The following is a 20260-nucleotide window of genomic DNA, read 5'->3' on the forward strand; positions in this document are numbered from 1 at the left end:
CAAATTTGACGGTGTCGAAGGCCGCACTGAGGTCCAGCAATACCAACAACAATTTACCCTGGTCCATATAATTAATTATGTCACTGCGGTTTCTGTGCTGTGTCCAGTGCGGTATGCCGAATGGAAAACTGGCAGCATATTATGCGTCGTCAGGAAGTCATTCAATCTTTTTGAACTAGTTTTTTTTTTCGATGAGTTTGGAAACGAAGTGCAGGTTGGAAATTGATCGGAAATTTCCGATGTTAGTGGGATCCAGTGACGGTTACTTTAACAAAGGCATGATTTACTCTGTCTGGAAAATCGCCATTTTTTAGACTTGCGTTGACAATTGACATGATTGACGTCGCGAGTGGTTCTTTGAACTTTTTAATCAGCCAAGTCGGAACAATATCGAGGGAACACGTTTTATTTGGGGCGACTGATAATGTGTGAATTATCTCATTTTCAGGTGCAGGATCAATGTATGATAGGTCGTTGTTACTTTGATCATCTTGTGAAATTATTGCGCTTTGCACTTCATGTCAATAGCTTGACAGGCATAACAACAAGAGGTCACCGAATTAAAGGGATTTTTTCCCCCTTTTTAGTTGCAGTGTCATTAAAATTGTGGGTATTTATTCCAAAATTCAGTTGTTAAATATTCAATATATTTTTGAAATCCTTAACGTGCGTTTTGCAACATTTGATTTTTCATAATCAGTCTTGAGTCTTAGGCAATATAACAATCTCATATAAAATATTTATATTGCTAGAATTGATATATATTTTAGGATTGAGCATGTTATATATTGTGATATCGTATAGCTTAATAATTATTTGATACCAACCAACCTACATATTTGCAGTTCTGATAACCAAAACGGTTAATGGGTTCATTGTTATAATGGAAATACTCTCAAACCGACGCAAATATTGTCCATTACAACAATGTTAAAACAAGCCTATAATTGCGTCCGGTTATCAGACCTGCAAATATGTGAACGTCGATACCAACTCTCCACTGCCCGTTTGGAATAAGGGAGTGTTTATTTGATTCTTACACTGCTCATGCGCAATCGACTGAGTCGACTGAGGGTCTGCAAAGGCAATGAAATGTTTATTATTCTTCGACGAGCAAGTTGCTGAATACTTTGCTGTAGAGACCGAAAAACACTTTGTGAATATGAAGTAAAAATAATCCAAAGTATATTTCTAATTAGCAAGTTGCTGAATACTTTGCTGTAGAGACCGAAAAACACTTTGTGAATATGAAGTAAAAATAATCCAAAGTATATTTCTAATTAGCAAGTTGCTGAATACTTTGCTCAGAGACCGAAAAACACTTTGTGAATATGAAGTAAAAATAATCCAAAGTATATTTCTAATTAGCAAGTCCCTAGCCCTAGCAGAATACTAAAGTTGTTAATTTTGTGAATTCAAGCCATTTTTAAGTTTGAATTTAAAGTAAAATTAAAGATCTTACTTAACATGTGTCCTGAATTATAATGTAATAAATGTATGTATGTATCCTTGCGTGACGCCCATGATATATCAAATAATTCTTCAAATGTTTACATGAAGAGTCACCTTTTTTACTGTTAATGTAAGCACGAGTTCAATTTCAACTTTATCTTTCAATTATTTGTGATTCGACATGCTTGTAATTTTTAGGACGAGTAATTTGCATATTTTACTTCTTTTTTTTTCTTTTTTTTTTTTTGCATGCATATTCACCTAATGTTGATGCATATTTTTCATTTTTAAAATGCATACACAATCGCTGGGCCAGAAGGCGGAGTAGATTTTCCTCTTTATAAACTAGTCGTGTTTTCAGATATTAACTTCATCCTCGAAATTTTTCAACAAACAAGATGAAAGTCTACGTTTTTCTGGTGAGTTGGAAATGTATTTCTCAATGTATTTTTCCCGATAGTTCTTTACAGATCTCTCCATTACCCCCATTGAAACACAATCCGAAAGGTATGTTTATATTAAATTGATCATGTAAAAAATGTATTATATTCTATCACTATTTCTATTTAGGAAACTATAATGCACATATAGTGCGGAAAGTTTACAGTTTTAGTGTCTAAATGGAAAATAATTTGATTTGAGATAGCTATGTAACACATGAGCTGAGTGTATGATTATCCGATGCGGGCTAAAGCACCATTGTCTTGCTTATTGTTGCGTCTATGTAGGAAAAGGGGCAAGTAGGTAGAGACAAATAGAAGTAAAAGAATTTCCCCAGAGACAGAAGTGCCTCTCTCACTCTGTTATAGATGGGGTTTAAGTTCCTGGAACTCGACAATTAGTAATAAAGTTTTAAGTCTAAAGAAATAGGTAGTAGTAGTTGTGGTGGATGTGGCTCGTTATATAGGGATAGGGTTAGGGTTAGGGTTAGGGTTAGGGATAGGACAGGTTCACAAGATAAGTATTTATCCCCGTTAAAGTAGAAATACGTTAATATAAATCAATAAAATACCCTCGCACAATAATTCGTTAACACATAATTAAACAAAGGTTTTATAGTAGATTTTTAATTAATTAATGTTAGGCTATGGAAAGTTAATTTCCATCCTCTCTCGCTCGGTTGCTCAGTTTAGTGTTAATTGTTCTTAACGTGAGACCGTCCATTTTGCTGGTTCAGTTCGTGGATGCTTTCTTGGTCATTATTTGGTTGCGCCGAAACCTCCTTGGTTTGGTGAGTAACCAGATTCTCATTTAGTGAGTAATCACATCCCATTTATTAGGTATCCAGATGGTCATTTGTACGTATCCAGATCTGACAATATATTATAGGAGCCAAACTTTGACTGGCAAAACCTTGTGTTCATTATGAGCAGTGACATTAAAGGATGCCAATTAACTACCCTTGACAATACCACCGACCTCATTTTAATAATAATGATAATAATAATAATAATAATAATAATAATAATAATAATAATAATAATAATAATAATAATAATAATTATTATTATTATTATTATTATTATTATTATTATTATTATTATTATTATTATTATTATTATTATTATTATTATTATTATTATTATCAATAGCCCTCACAGGATATAATTAGGTAAGTGGGATGGGGGAAAGATAAGTTAGACAATGAGAGCTTAAGAATCAATACACCTCTGGTTCACTCCCCACTGTTGCCCACCTTCCATAGTCTCTGGTTCAATCCCCAATGGTGCCCACCTCCCATAGACTCTGGTTCACTCCCCAATGGTGCCCACCTCCCATAAACTCTGGTTCAATCCCCAATGGTGCCCACCTCCCATAGACTCTGGTTCACTCACCAATGTGCCCACCTCCCATAGACTCTGGTTCACTCCCCAATGGTGCCCACCTCCCATAGACTCTGGTTCAGTCCCCTATGGTGCCCACCTCCCATAGACTCTGGTTCACTCCCCAATGTGCCCACCTCCCACAGACTCTGGTTCACTCCCCAATGGTGCCCACCTCCCATGGACTCTGGTTCACTCCCCAATGGTGCCCACCTCCCATAGACTCTGGTTCACTCCCCAATGTGCCCACCTCCCATAGACTCTGGTTCACTCCCCAATGTGCCCACCTCCCATAGACTCTGGTTCAATCTCCAATGGTGCCCACCCCCCATAGACTCTGGTTCACTCCCCAATGTGCCCACCTCCCATAGACTCTGGTTCAATCTCCAATGGTGCCCACCCCCCATAGACTCTGGTTCACTCCCCAATGGTGCCCACCTCCCATGGTCACAAGATTGTGGTGATAGCTTTACAATGGTGCGTTACTTTTGTGTATTAGTTTATTTATTAAACCCAATGCTTGGTATTTTAAAAAATATAATTCATTGTGAATAATCAAATATTTAATAATCACGATGGTAATCATCATTGTTTGTATCATGAATGTTGCTATTTACCTACAGTTTTGAGATGGTTCAAGGAATGTCGTGGCTGGTAAATGAGATCAATGCCAAAAATATGATTCAATCTTTTATGTCGTTATGTTATTATTTTCATACTGAATCTGACAAATTAGAATTAGTATTTTATCTACTATACGTTTTTTAAGGGGATGGGCGGGTCCTGAAGGCGAAATTCTAAAATGTAATAAGTAGCTGACTTTTAGTGGTAATTTTAGGTTATGTACATCCTAATTAGAGGAAAAAAAAATTGAAAACCTAAATTTCAGTTTTTGGTTACCATGGTAACGCCGCCATTTTGAAATTTGATACCCTATAATGAAGTAGTTTTCAAAATGCTAAGGCTTCGCCAAATGACAAGATATTGACATGAAAATAGGTATACAAGTAGTATTTGAGCCATTCATTTGGGCTAAGCATCGGTTTTCTAATATCTACAATAGTATTATTTTTATTGATTTTCAAAGTTCATCAATTTTGAAACATCAAAAATTGACCCATTTTTGGACTTTTGACCCTCATTTACGCAAAATTTATAAAATAAATCTGAAATACAAATGCTCAGTTTTATGACGCTAGTAATACTGTATGCACATGCGAAAAATCATTCAAAAATATTTACAAATAAAGGAAGAGTAGCAAAATAAAGGTAGAAAAAGCACAAACAGAGAAAAACGCATTCAAAGTTTCAAGCACAGGAAACTCAGACAAGATCATGCATTCATGCGTCAAAATGACCCTGCTTGATATGCAGGCCCTCCCTCTTCAGCCTCCTGTTCCTGCCTTGCCTTTTCTCGGCTTCACACACACACACACGTACGTACACACACACACACACACACACACACAAACACACGTACGTACACACACAAACTCTCTATCTATCTATCTATCTATCTATCTAAGCTATGAGCGGCTATATGGTCTTGTGGTATGACACTCGCTTTCGGATCGGAAGGTCCTGGTTTCGAGCCTGGTTCAGCGCATAGTTGAGTCCTTGGAAAAGACTATTTACTCCCGTTCTCTCACCGTATTCGGGTGTAAAATGAGTACTTAGCCGTCAACAGTACTGTCGCTGTCGGAAAAGTTGTAATATCGCCTAACAGGCGTCATGTCTTGTTCTACATTTTACGTGTTGCTGTCGGTCAGGGACCCTTTGTAAAGCGTTTTGAGCACAGTTAGTGGATTCTGCGCGCTCTCTCTCTCTCTCTCTCTCTCTCTCTCTCTCTCTCTCTCTCTCTCTCTCGCTATCGTTCTCAAGTGCATAACAAACCTCTCGCTCATTCGTTTACAACCAATACTCAGTCTAGCTCGACAGTAACTCCATTCATTTCATTTAGAGACCTCAGCGCTTTTTCATTTTACATCATGTTACGAAGGAGTGACAAATTCTATCTATAAAAATTCACAATAATATTACTGTTCCCATCTTGTTCGAGCTGCTGATTTTGCAAGTCGTACAATTCGAGTCTTTCTAGGCATACTTGTTGCGTACGTGTCGGTACTTTTCACAAAACAAAACTTTTATGTCCCCGGGAAGAAGAAAAATCACACACAGAATAACAATGTTTACATGCGACGCATGCGAAGATGAGGTCAAAGCATGAACTTTGACTCGCCCGCTAACCACTCAGAAAGCAGTATCAGGTCATGTTATCATCGACTATTTTGAACAGCCAATGAGAACAGCGCTAGCAAGGCAAAGGTCACAACAATTACTCACGATTTTACTACAATCAGTCAACCCCTCACAATTGGGTCAGAGAAGGGGTTTTTGGAAAGGCTCTTGACTAAATATAGATAGACCGAAGACCTTGACAGTGGGCATTTCATGAAGACCAAAAATAGAAGAGTAAAGGAAGGTGCCCCATATGTAAACAATAACATTTGACGTCAAACGTGACCCAGATTTTTTTTATAAATGACCCGAACTATGCTGCAGTTGACCTTTAGTAATGTCATGCGCATCCAACCAACTTTTTGTTTACATGTTGCTAAGGCAGCAAACTGAAGCTGGTCGTGAATAAATTCCAGCTGTTTACTCCGAGCCTGAGATAGCTAGGGAGGCCACGATCATATTATTTATAGCCCAAATGCTCCTTTTATTTTGTAGGAAAACCATAATCATGGTTCCCCCTCTTCCCGTAAACAAAACCATATCTATGTTCAGGGAAACTAAGATTGTTGCTTGTTTTTGGTTAAGGTGGACCGTACTTTTTTTTTTTTTTTACAGCGTATCAAATGATCAAAGTCAAAGCATACGGTCAATGCAATGAAGAGAGTAAATTCGAATCTATCTCCTATCTCTTCGCTCAGATGACCATTTTGAACAGAAGACTACTACTACGTACTTCTACTATAACTGCACTACCACTACTGTATTATAACCACTGATACCACAAAACTAGACTGAACTAACGGACCGTATGGCTCAGCGGTACGGTTTTCGTCTTGTCACAAAAGTCGAGCAATGCCAATGCTAAGTGTGATCAGTAATAGGATGGATGACTAATCGTGAAAAATTGTGGTCCCCGCGTTGTTTCCCTGGCTAAGGCACTTTACCGCTTACCCCACTCGATTGAATGAGTATCTGGCTACAGAAATGACGGGTAGTGACAGGTTTAGTACACAAGGGTCGCTTAACAGGCTGTATGACAAAGAAATATGGTTCCATACGGCTTGTTGAAGTGGGGGGGGGGGGGGGATAAATATGAAACATTGTGAAGCGCATTGCTCACGGCTATCTGAATCTGTTGAAATGCGCTGTATAAATATTCATATTTATGTACTTGGTCCAACTGTTACTATTTCTACTACTAGACCTCTACTACTAATATCATTATTAATAACAATAATAATAATAATAATAATAATAATAATAATAATAATAATAATAATAATAATAATAATAGTTATTATTATTGTTGTTGTCAATATCATCGTTTAATGGTAAAAGTGTTAAAGATACTTGCAAAATGTTGGTGTTGTGTGTGTTGTAGCAATCGGCCTCCAGCGACGCAACTCTGTCTACAAGAGACGCACAAGACCGTGGCACTAAACATCCCTGGCATGCATTTAGTCATACAACATGAAAGCAACATTCACGGTAGCGTTAACTACATCAAAGTCAAAGACAAATCAATAGTGACATACAACCAGGACATGACAGTAAGTGAGGTGGAAATTCTCAGAATTGAAGGCAGACACTTCAATGTGATATCTGTCAACAAACCTCCACCAACGCCATTCAAGTGGCCAGTTACATCCACCACTAGTGAGAAACCAATGATTGTGATAGGTGACTTTAACAGCCACAGCACCAAATGGGGATACAATGAGAACAACGAAGATGTAGATACTGTTGAGGAATGGGCTGACCAATATAATCTGACACTCTTCTATGACGCATGAATCATCCTTTTCAAGCGCTCGCTGGAGAACAGGTTACAACCCAGACCCTGCATTTGTGTCTTCCAGCCATGTCAAAAAACTGTCGGCAACCCCATACCAAAATCACAATCCGGACCAATCGCCATTGAGGTAGGATCAGTCATCTCTACGAGAACAAACAAATTACATGAACTGTGTTCGTGGACCTGGCAGCTGCCTATGACACAGTAAATCACAGGAAACTGCTCCTAAAGGTTGCAAGGGTAACTCGTAACACAAAAATAGTTGCAATAATAAAATCCCTTATGTCAAACCATCACTTTTTTGTGGAAATGGATGGGAAGAAAAGCAGATCACAAAAGAACGGACTCCCTCAAGGATCGGTAATTGCACCTATCCTTTTCAACGTTTATACCAATGACCAACCTCAGTTCGAGAACATCCAGGGGTTTCTATATGCTGATGATCTGTGTCTCGCGTCCCAGGCCTCTGATTTCAAGACCATTGAGGAGAGACTAACGGATGTCCTGGAGCCACTCTCTGAGCCCACATTTAAAGAACTCACAAAATGCTAACCCAGGAAAAAACTCAAGAGTGTGCTTTCCATATAAAGAGCCGCCAAGTCTAAAGAAAACAGGAAACTGAACATCTCCTGGAATGGGGACATATTGGAGAACAACACATTCCCCGTGTACCTCGGTGTTACCGTAAACCGCACAATGTCCTTTTCTCAGAACGCAAAGAAAACAAAAGCAAAGGTGGCCAAAAGAAACAACTTCCTAAGAAAAGAGAAGAAAAACTTACACGGGGAGCAGATCAGAAAACAGTCAGGACAACCATACTAGCCCTCTGCTATTCAACAGCCGAAAAGGTCTCACCAGTCTGAGTAAGATCCTGCCATGTCAAAATAACACCTGCCGGATCATTAGAGTAACTTGAAACCGACTGCAGTTCCAGTCCTCCATCGGCTGGCTGGCATTGCACCTCCCCACATTCGAAGAGCCACTGCTTCCAAAGCCCAGAAATATAAACAGAAAATGGACCCAAGGCACCCCCAACATGACCACAGCCCAATAAAAAGTAGACTGAAGTCGAGAAAGAGCTTCATGACGGAAGAAAGCATCAACCCTGACCATGCAGCTGTATACAGGATTTCCACACAGAGTGGGACAATCATGCAAATGAAGCTGTTGGAGATCCGAGAGAAGAACTGTCCTACGGAACCGAGCTCCCCAGGAATGAATTGGTAACACTGAACACAGCACGGGCAAAACTTGTGAGAACAACTGGTGGCATGAAAAAGTGGGGGCTGGCTGAGACTAGCTTGTGTACATGTGAATGCCCAGAGCAGACATCCTTAGAGAATGCCAGGATGGGCTCAGCTGCACTGACCATGACCTAAGAGTCTGCTCCCCAATGCTGTGGAGTGAGTTTGGTGTTGGTGCGACAAGCTATGATGATGATGACTTGCAAAATTAATAAGTCTTACACCTGGCAACATATAAAAAAAAAAGTAAGATGACAAAGATTAAGATTAGAATGTTAGGATGATGATCTTTTTAATATCAAAATACTTTTGTAACCCGGCATTGCTAACTTTCATGTGTAACCCAGAATGAAAAGTTATTACAAAAGACGAATGCAAGATATTTAGATAAATTGCTAGTCTATCATTGTGGTAGACGTAAATGTATTAAACTTACATATCCAATAACCTGTAGGTTAACAGAGAAGGAAGGGCGCACAAGTTCATTGTAATTTGAAATTGAGGAGTTGGAGTTGGAACAAAGTTGATTTGCATTGAGTCAGAATTCAATCAAGTCTTAGATTGAAGAAAAAAGCCCAAAGAATCTTTCTTTAAAACAAGAAACAAAAAAAAAACCCCAAAAAACCTACAGCGTGCACCAGAATGAATAAAACAGGACAGTCTTTAAACTGCATCAATGGAAATCACATCTTGCATACAAGACCTCTAGTGCTATTGTGAGGACTGGTTCTCAGTCTCACCCGTCCTGCCGTATCTGAGGGCCATAACACAACTTGTGAAATCGAAATAAATTAAAAGCAGATTATAAATTTATATCACTTTTATATTGTCATTTCATTCATATTCATGTTATTCAAACTGAAAATCATTTTTAAAAATATAGATAAGATGTTTCTCCATTATAAAGGTATGCTTGTATTCTCATCCTGTGAAAGAGAAAGAAAAAAAATAAAGAAAATTGATAATTATTACTGAAACTGTGTAGTTCCATTTTTTTAAATCTGTGATTTAAGAGCCTTAGCAAAAGCTTTGATTAAGAAAGGTTCTGATATGCAACATCACATGGTCCCATCTATCAAATTCTACTACCATTACAAATCAGCTACATAAATAGATTCATCAGTACTCTTATCTTGTTGATAAATTAAATTATAAATATAGAAAAGGATATAATAAACTTTTAAAAATAATTAGAAAGTTAAATGGTAGACAAGATAAAGAGATATTTGCCTATTTCTTTTTAAATTTCTTATTCATAACCAAGGAAGCAGGTTTCTTTTGCTATATTCTTCTTGACTTCCCTATGTAAATGTTTCTTTCGAGTGTATAACAAGCTCACAGGGCATTTGTATAAAGAAACAGGAGCCAATACCATTAAAATGGAGATACCACTGCCAAAAATTACAACGGGATAGAAATGCATTGGTTTTAACGTGTATTAGACGCTGTCATTAGAAAAAAGTTTTTTAAAATCTTTACAAACTACAGTAAGCTGCTTTTAAAATTAAGAAACGCTCGAAAGCAAAATATGGTCCTGTTCTCTCAATCACCGCTCTCTAGTCTCTAGATTATACTTGGTAGGTCAATAAAGCTGAGAGGTTTTATGAAGAATATAGAATAAAAACATTAATTCCATTAAAAAAACATAGAAGGGTCCATAATGATATATGAGGAACTCTATAAGATACAGTAACAAATGAAAGCCATTTTGATAATCTTGAAGGATATGACTCAATGATGATGATGATGATAATAATAATAATAATGATACTTCTTCCTGAATATAAATTGTTTAATTCCCATGGTATAGGCAGGCCAATGCTTCCAGAACAATTAAAGGAATGCAGAGACTCATTCTTGTTGTAATGTTATTTAGATCTGAAAAAAAAAGATAAGCATGGCATCCTAAACCATTTTCCCATGGTCCCATAAAAAGCAATATCATCTCACACAAAATCATAAAGTAAAATTCATATGGACCAACCAATGAATAAAAGTTATAATTATCTTATTTTATCAATTATTATCATTGGATTTATTTAACTTTATATTTATTATTATTAATTAAATGCCAATTTGAAATTAAGATAGCAATGTTTGAATGAATAACTGGATCTAACTCTACAAGTAAAATGTAAATGTGCAACTTATTCAGAGTTCATCAAGCACTTGTTACAGTCTGTTGCTTCATGTTACAGGAAAAACTCCAGTTCCATGAGCCTTATGACTCTAAAGGACCAATTATTTCAAAGTAAGATGAAATACCATTTATTGTTTAAAGAAAGTTATCAAGCACTATTTAAGGTCTGTTGCTTCATGTTACAGAAACAGGAATAACTCCAGTTCCATGAGCCTTATTACTCTAAAGAACCACTTATTTCAATGTAAGAAGAAATACCATTCAATGTTGAATATATAGACATGACCTATTTCTTAATGGTTTGCTTATATTCAATAAAAACATTAGAAAACATAATGGACCTGGAACTCAGATACCACTAGGTTGTTAAAACTAAAACCGTTGTGTCAGGTCTAATTTTATCAGAGATTTATGATCATGAAGGCAAGATTACATAACCAATGTCGATTAGCTTTTAAAAAATGGGCTTTTATTTACCTTCTGGTGAACTCATTTGATCAGTATTTCCTGTATTTAACTTTTTGATCACATAAGAAAAGTCTAATAAACATTGAATATTTTTTAATGCCTCTAGATTTCACTTTAAAGTCAAATAAAATATCTGATCACAAATAAAATTTTTGATAATTCGATCAATAGAGAGAGCTTTTCAAAATTGTTGGCTTATCATTCCTCAGGCAAAATTTAGATAAGACATCATGTCACATATCATGGTGTTTCCTATGAATTACAAAATCCTAAAAAGCTTCTTCTTCATAAAAAAACGTATGAAATAAAATTAGGTAATCTAAAGTAATCAGAGAGGTTTAGTTTTCATTTCAATCCAAGGTAAATCCGTAAAGAGTTGTGGGACCAGGCCCCACTTGATCATTACCCCCAAAATAGATTGAACTAACAGGGATGTGTATAGATAGTATGCAGATGACGTCACTCAGGCCTTTGTTATTGTTTTTGCCATCCGCGTTTGTGAGTTGTTCTCACTAAACTGTATTAACCAGACTATAAAAGTTCATGGTTACACAGAGTTTGTGTGTTGGTCCGTTATACTTCCGGATGGCAATGTTGTGAACTCCTTGGCCAACCGCATTCTATCTATAAGTATAAAACTGTAACAAAACCCCACGACCCCCCACAACACTCATACAAAAACTTAAACACAGTTTTTTTCATTTTCATTCCTCTTGAGCCAAGGGAAACTCGTTGCTCATTTTAGCTGCACAGATTCATTCAATCGCTCTCCCCCCCCCCCCCCCCCCCCCTTTTTTTTTTAAATCTTTTTTTTTTTTTGGAGCGAGTCTATTCTTTTATCCTTTTTTGTTTGGCCTTGTTCCGTTTCTGAGCATGAATTTCTTAAAATTGTTTTTATTTTTTTTTTAAATAAAAAAATATTGTTTTTTTTTTTCCTCTATCGGTCTGGGAATAACCAATTTTCGTTATTGGCAGACCCTGTCTGGGAATAATCATAGCGACGACGAAAATATCAGACCGCACTCCCTGCATTTTACAATTGTATGTTTTCTTTCACAGAGCTACCGACCAAATAAGGCGAAACGGCTTGGAAGATCCAAAACGTCATACATGTAGTTTGACACCTGCCAAATATCAAAGATGCGAGAAGGGGTTGAGTGGGACATTTTCTTTTCCCAGACATTCTCATTTTTTCACCCCTTCCTCCCTCTCTGCCATTCCTTATCCCATCGACTCTCAGCAAAAACAATAACAACAAGTCTTATGTGGCAAAAACGGCTACCAACTTAAATCCCTCAAACAACACAAGATATTGAAAATCGGTGGCAGAGACCCTTTGTCTTGTTCCTTTTCCAGTTCCAGTCATGAATAGATAATGAGAGAATGAAGACTGTTTCGAAATCTATTATTATTATCAGGTCAGGAAAGAGCGAGAGTCAATAAAATATGACAAGCGGTGAAAGCTACGCGCCACGAAAGATGAGGATTTAAAAAAACAACTTTTGTTGAGATTTCAACTACTGAGGAGGGGGGTGTCTGCTCTTTTTTTTGTTCCTTTCTGTTTTGTTTTTCGGTCAAGTTATGACTGACGCTGACACTGACACACGTTCTAGACTGTAAACGTTACCCATAAAATGTCATAAATTACGAAAAGTGTGTTCTCTCACAGAGTAGTATTCGAATCACTCACTGAATGAGCATGAAGCAGACATGAGTGAAGGAAACGTAAACTCTGTAAGTGAGAATCGGCGAGTGAAGCTGTACTGTAACTGTAACTGTAATTTGTAATGACTGACAGCAGTCAAATTGCGAAGTGAAATGAAAACAAATAAACAAAGCATTCTAAAATTATGCCGGTGAGACATCCAAAGTTAAATACCCGAACGCTATTATGGATTAACATTGAACTAAATCGTTTCCTTCTCTCAAAACCAATCGATACAAATTACAAACTCAAACACTGAAATTGGCATCTTACCTTTGCATGAGTTGGACTGCCATTCTTTTCTGGTGATTAGGAACTTTAGCAGCCGGACAACGTTGCGCACAAAACAGGTCTCCCGTTTTTGTCGTTCAAATTGTAGATAATACTCAGTCAGTTAAAAACAAATACGTACAAATAAAATAGTTATTTATTTAAATTCTTTGTATATGGCTAAATTATTCCGAAAACCAGATTTCAAATAGTTCTTGTTTTGTTCACACAAGCGCATTGATTTTGGAGAATGAGATTGACCGTGGTCTAAAAATAGACCGACAGTAATTTTTGATAAATTTTACGATTTGTTTAATAAAAAATCAATATTTAGATATTATTTGACGCGTGATCGAGTATTTATGAATATGTGTTTCTTTTGCCACATAACAGCCAAATTTTAAAGGTTATTTTTTTCTATAATTTACATTGGAACGTGAGCTGTCAAGACAGGAACATGTGGTCTGCCACGTGCTTCTAGACCTTGTTTACGTTTGGGGCACCTTCCTTTACTGTTCTATAGAACAGTAAAGTTTGCTGCCCCAAATGAAAACAATAACAAGTTGCTAGTGATTTCCGTTAGGGACCGGAATAATTTACGCACAATATAGGTCTCCCAATTTTGTAGTTTGAGTTGTAGGCAATACACTTTCAGTATTGAAAATATGTTTACATAAAATCTAACAGTTGCAGAAATAATAATATAAGGCTAAATTATTATGAAAATCAGGCTCCGAATAATTCTCGTTTTGTTCACACCAGCGCAATAATTTGCTCTGGTCTAAAAATAGATAGACTGTAACTTTTGATAAATTTTAGAAAATTTTACCTTTTGTTCCATAAAATATCCATATCTAGACATTATTTGATGCATGATCGAGTATTTATGAATATGTGTTTCTTTTGCCACCTAACAGCCAAATTTTAAAGGTTATTTTTTTCTATTATTTACATTGGAACGTGAGCTGTCAAGACAGGAACATGTGGTTCGCCACGTGCTTCTCGACCTTTGTTTACGTTTGGGGCACCTAACTTTACTGCTCTATAGACGAAACTATCGATACCAAACTTGCCTATTATTATCGATGTTTTATGCTCATATTGGCCTAATGTTTATATGGCTTTTTCGCTGTCAAGCCAGGCTGTAACATTATATTTACTGACCCCCTTGGACTTCAAGAGGTCAGTTTGGACCTAAACTGACCCATCTGAGAGTCAACATACACATTTTCATGTAGCAAAGGTTTCAAACTTTTCAAAAATAAAAAAAATCTCAAAATCGATATTTTACTCGATTTTTGACAATCGAGGACCCGCCCATCCCCTTAAAATTTTATTTTATTTATTTATTTATTTATTTATTTTTTTTTTGGGTCAGTAAAACGTTGCCTCCCAATTGTTTGACTAGAATTATTTATCATTTTCATATATAATAGGGAAATGCATCTGTCGTTGATTGTGTCCCTTTGTTGTATTCAACACAATAAATACTTTTATAAAGGCAATTTATTCGTAAGTTAATTTTCTGGTTTCTACCGGTATCATACAGAACATGAGTAAAACAGCTATAAAATCTTTAAAACTCACACTCTTTTAGTCTACAGGATATGATCTGACATATTATATCACTTTACATTACATTAGTTATATCATTTTATTATAATATATTTTAATATTTCATATCTTTACATTATGTGCTATTTTGTACACTACATTTTAAGCAATTGAATAAGATAAATAACAAAGTATGACTCCAAAGCATCAAGCTGTACGAAATGTATTGCTAATTTTTCACTTCTCTCTTTCCAAGTTACAACATAAAGTTGTAATATCAATTTTTAAAATGATGGCAGCTTGTTGGTGTGTTCAAACGCGGGTTTCTTAATGACTTTTTATCGGATATTCTCATACCTTAGTCTACAGGAAGGTCCCTTAATGGTTACAATCTATAGCACCCGAAAGCAGGAAATACATACTTTATAATACCGTGTTATTCTGAGCGGTTAATTTTTCCTGTTCAATAACACAAAAGCAGTAAAACTAGTAAATAGAGGTGCCTAAATGAGTCAATAAAATGGAGATAAAGATAAAGGGAGTAAATCTGACTCATGAATGAACAACACAAAACAAACGACGTTTCGGCCCTTGGCCTTTATCAAGTAAACACAGAATACATATATTTGAGTAGTAAAACTAATAGATAGAAGTGCCCATATATTTATATGATATTTGTATTCTGTGTTTACTTGATAAAGGCCAAGGTCCGAAACGTCGTTTGTTTTGTGTTGTTCATTCATGAGTCAGATTTACTCCCGTTATCTTTATCTCCAGTAAAACTAGACATGGACTTTATCTCTCTGAGTGATTAACTTCATTACTTGATATTATCAGTTTATTTCCCATTATATTTTTTCTATCCACAAAAAAGCTACCTATAATAATGGCACTGGTGCCTGTTGCATTCGGTGGCGATGGAATGCTTGGCGATGCATGCACAGGACACGCTGTAAGTACATAATGAAGTCTATGTCCAGTTCGTACTTTCTCTCATTTTCAAACTACTCTACAACGCTTGAAAAGAAATTAAATCGTAACATTGTCAATTCGTTAAGTCTAAATTCTATGTATATAAATATAAGATGTTTTTCGTGAAAATTAATTTATAATTTAAAAACTAGAGGACCTATCTCTGAATTAATTACTGATAATTCTAGACTAACCACCAAACGTAAAAGTACAATAGTTTTTTTTTTGGGTTTTTGTTGTTGTTGTTGTTGTATCCCACTTGAACTTCCAAAACATACCGGAAGGTAACTCTATCTAAACACATACGCGACATACACACACACACACACACACACACACACACACACATATATATATATTTAAATATATATATATATATATATATATATATATATATATATATATATATATATATATATATATATATATATATATATTCCAACCCTATTGTTATTATACCGATAATAATAAAAATGATGATTTTGCAATTTCCAGAATAAGAACTTTTTTTTAAAAACATGGCTCTTTTAAATTTAGACTTTTTCACTTTTTAGGACTGTTCCGATGACAACGGTTATGGCTGTTATGATGGATATTGCGGTAAGTATTTTAATCTGTTTTTTTTGTTTTTTGTTTTTTTAAATTATGTCTTTGTAAACCGGGTGACTCCACTCACCTGTATGCCAATACAGCAACAGCTTCTAATGCTGCTCACACTACTACCATGTTATGACGATCTAGCCAGTCCTTGGAAAAGGCTTTTAAGTAACATTCTCTCATTTACTCAGGTATAAAAAGTATATATGACCATTAACAGCGTTGTGTTTGTCGAAAACAAATTGTAATATCGTCTTACAGGCGTCATGTCCTGTCTTACATGTTAAGTGTTTAAGGAAAAGAATGTGATTGAAAGACCTTTTCCAATGACTTAGTATATATATATATATATATATATATTATATATATATATATATATATATATATATATATATGTATATTTTTTACAGATAAATAAACAGATAACTTGATTTCCTTTTATAATTTAAAGTCAGTGTGAAAGTTCGTTAAGTCAAACAGATATCATAAAAAAATTACCGATGACACTAACACTCAAAATCAACCAATTTCTACACTGTAAAAAGTTGTCAGTTTGGCTTTTTTAAGCAAATCGTTGCATTCGAAATTCGACAGATTCGGGGACATGATATTTTTCGCGTCTGCTTCAGATTTTCATTTGACCTCACATAAGTTAAGTAAAGGGGAGACATTCCGAAAGCTCCTACATCCCCAGTATTTTTCACCGTGGATCTTTTGATAGGCGTTTATTTATTCAATTTGTCATCATATAGAAGCATTTTAAAAAACGCTAGAACAAACCTTGATAGATTTGTGAAAGTTTAAAATTTCCTAATTTGACCATTATTTTGATTCTCGGCCGCCATTTTAATTTGTGAAGTATTGAAGGTAGTGCAAAGCAGTCCGAAGTTGTTTTTTTTCCTATTAGGGTTAGTCATAAGTCTTAGTAAATGTGCTAGGGTGTTTATTTTCCTATTAGGGTTAGTCAAAGGCACTAGGTTTTCCTTTTTCTTGCGGTTAGTTGAAGGAATATTATTTAAGTTGTTTCCCTTTGTAGGAGCTTTCGGGAGGCCTCCCAAGTAAAGCGTGGTAAAGACTTGCGACTTATTGATATTGATATCTACTGACTGATAAACTAAAATCATGCCGAATCATGCATGGCAACGACGACAAGCACATCGATTAAAATATGCATCTAATCGTAATCAAGCTAATCAAGAAAATGATTTAGGCAATATCGAATGAAAATAGTTCTTTCCCCGCGAAATTGCGGGCTTTTACTAGTATATATATATATATATATATATATATATATATATATATATATATATATATATATATATATATATGTATAATATTATAAAACGCATCTTGATTTCTCATATTGGCCATAGAACCAGGACCAGGAGATGAAATATGTCGTAGAAGGGACGGAGAGAGAGCTTCAATGGCACGTATAATCTATTACGAGTATGGAAATTACATGTGTGCAAACCTTGCTTGTGCTAAGGATACAGGATTGACCTTAGAAATGGCTCCTGACGGCATGCAATGTGGAGAGGTACGATTTTATCACCGTAGTATACTAGCATATAGATAGAATGAAGATGACGTCACTCAGGTCTTTTTTTTATTGTTTTTTTTTTTTGACATCCACGTTTATGAGTAATTCCCACTAAACTGTATTAACCAGACTATAAACGACCAAGATTTCACATAGTTTTGTGTGTTGGTCAGTTATATTTCCGAATGGCAATGTTGTGAGTTTCTTAGCCAAGCGCACACTATCTATATAATCCTTTGCAGATGGCTCAATTTAATGATGTAAAAATATTTAAAGATGTCTATTCATTTTCCCTGAAAAAGAATTGAACTATACCAAAAACCTGTTGTGATAATGCATGTCGTTTAAAAAAAATAATATGTAGAATTAATCTCTTTTGTATGCTACAATTTCGAATGTCAAACAATCTTGTGTCCGTTAGATATTACGTTTCCATTCAACCCAGGTAAAAAAAGAAGCTTTATATAGCGCAATATCCACTAAATGTGCACAAAGCGCTTTACAAGGGGTCCCTGGTCAACAGCAACATTTAACATGTAGGACGAGACATGCGCCTGTTAGGTGATATTACAATTTTTCGGACAAAGACACCGCTGCTATCGGCCAGGTACTCTTTTAACACCTGAGTACGGTGAGAGAATGTGAGTAAAGAGCCTTTTCCAAGGACTCAACTAAGCATTTAGAACGGGACGTGACGCCTGTTAGGCGATATTACAATATTTTCGGACAGAGACAACGCTGTTAACGGCCAGGGTTTGGTTAGAGAATGTGAGTAAAGAGCCTTTTCCAAGGACCCAACTATGCGCCGAGCGAGGCTCGAACTCAGGACCTTCCGATCCGAAAGCGAGTGTCATACCACTAGACCACATAGCCGCACTCAACCCAGGTAACGCATTTTGGATCGTATTATCAACAAAACAAAAATCCCAGAAAATCGATGTTCATGCAATGGTCACGTTGTTGTTTCTTGAATCATAGTAATGAGTTCAATTAGATTTTTAAAAGAAATAAGCGTCACTTGGGGAGACAGCAACATATTAATAAATAATAACTTGTTCTGATTTGCAAGCCAAAGTGGTCTCCTTCTCAAAAGTTTATCGGGCACATTCCTTACATATTCCATGGTGTTAAGGTCATGCTACCTTGGTGGCCTATCTAAAACATTAATCCGTTAATTTGGTGAGCTTGGAAACATGAGACAATAGTCACATTGGGGAATTGGATTCAATAGTCTGATGTCACATCGCCCAGCAACGGCGAGTAGCGTGGTTCTAAACAAAGAAAATCGGTACTTTTTATTCTTCATACTGGTTAGAACTTTTCATATTTCATGTGATCAGAATGTATAAAAATCAAAACATGATCATATCTATAATGTTTTTCTCCTCAGGATACACTTTTATACTCGTCGGAGAAATATTTCATAAGGGCGTCCGCCATTGTTCCGGTAGTTTAGAGCCAGTTACTAAGTTACTATGTGTCAATACGAGGGAAGTGACGTCATGACTGTTGAATCCTATTGTCGTGCTGGAAAACACACTCTTGTTGCCTATAAAATTAATAAACACTTGCTTCCCACACGACCACAAACTACACAAAATCCTCAACTTCCTGATGAGAGCGAATGCTCGAAACAATATTCTAGAAGTTGATCATAATCATACTTGAAATTTATATATATATATATATATATATATATATATATATATATATATATATATATATATATATATATATATATATATATATATAATATAAATAAATATATATTCTTACAATGCCTATATTTATTATTTCAACAGGGTAAACGATGCAAAGCGGGTAAATGTATTAATACCGACTTCAAAGGAGACCCTAACATGCCCACGTATTGTCCTTTCGGAGACCAGCCTGATATGACCAGATATTATGGGGATAGGTCTTGTACAGAGTATATTAAGGATTATGGCAAAGAAAAAGCGTGTGATATGATGGGGGTAGTTTGTTGTGATTCGTGTAGGACCTAAATGTAATTGTGATTAATCGTCTCCAAACTGTATATGTTAGTGTGGATAGAGTGCTTAAAATTGTGTTCTACGCTGAACTAATAATAATAATAATAATAGTAATAATAATAATAATAATAATAATAATAATAATAAATAATAATATATAATAATAATAATTAATAATAATAATAATAATAATAATAATAGTAATAATAATAATAATAATAATAATAATAATAATAATAATAATAATAATAAAAGAAGTTGATGAGACTGATGTGCACATTAAAACCCTGTATGATGCAACATGTTATCTAAACGGCATTATGTTTGTGTTGTGTGATGATTTTAACTTTTCGGCTTTGAATTAAAACAATTTAATTCTTTCAGTACTGTCTTCATTCTAATCGTGTTCATTTAGTTTTCCATTTTTTTTCAACGGGTTATTTCAGGCATAAAACCATATTGCTG

At 35.5% G+C, this 20260-nt stretch overlaps 1 protein-coding gene across 2 annotated transcripts; it reads left to right on the forward strand.

The window, feature by feature from the left end:
- Window positions 1-675: 675 nt before the first annotated feature.
- LOC144963300 (uncharacterized) lies at window positions 676-19937 on the forward strand. Of its 2 annotated transcripts, none has more exons than XM_078897202.1 (6): window positions 676-713; window positions 1769-1871; window positions 15564-15641; window positions 16216-16261; window positions 17632-17798; window positions 19604-19937. In XM_078897202.1, exons 2-6 carry the CDS (start codon window positions 1851-1853, stop codon window positions 19805-19807), a joined length of 516 nt encoding a protein of 171 aa, XP_078753328.1. In that variant the 5' UTR covers window positions 676-713; window positions 1769-1850; the 3' UTR covers window positions 19808-19937. The 2 variants fall into 2 exon arrangements, with proteins under 2 accessions (XP_078753328.1, XP_078753329.1); XM_078897203.1 differs by having other exon boundaries at window positions 695-713; window positions 1772-1871.
- Window positions 19938-20260: the final 323 nt, after the last annotated feature.

The sequence above is a fragment of the Berghia stephanieae genome, chromosome 1, assembly GCF_034508935.2.
Source record: "Berghia stephanieae isolate SIO BIC M18660-M18661 chromosome 1, UCSD_Bste_1.3, whole genome shotgun sequence".
Taxonomy (NCBI): domain Eukaryota; kingdom Metazoa; phylum Mollusca; class Gastropoda; order Nudibranchia; family Aeolidiidae; genus Berghia; species Berghia stephanieae.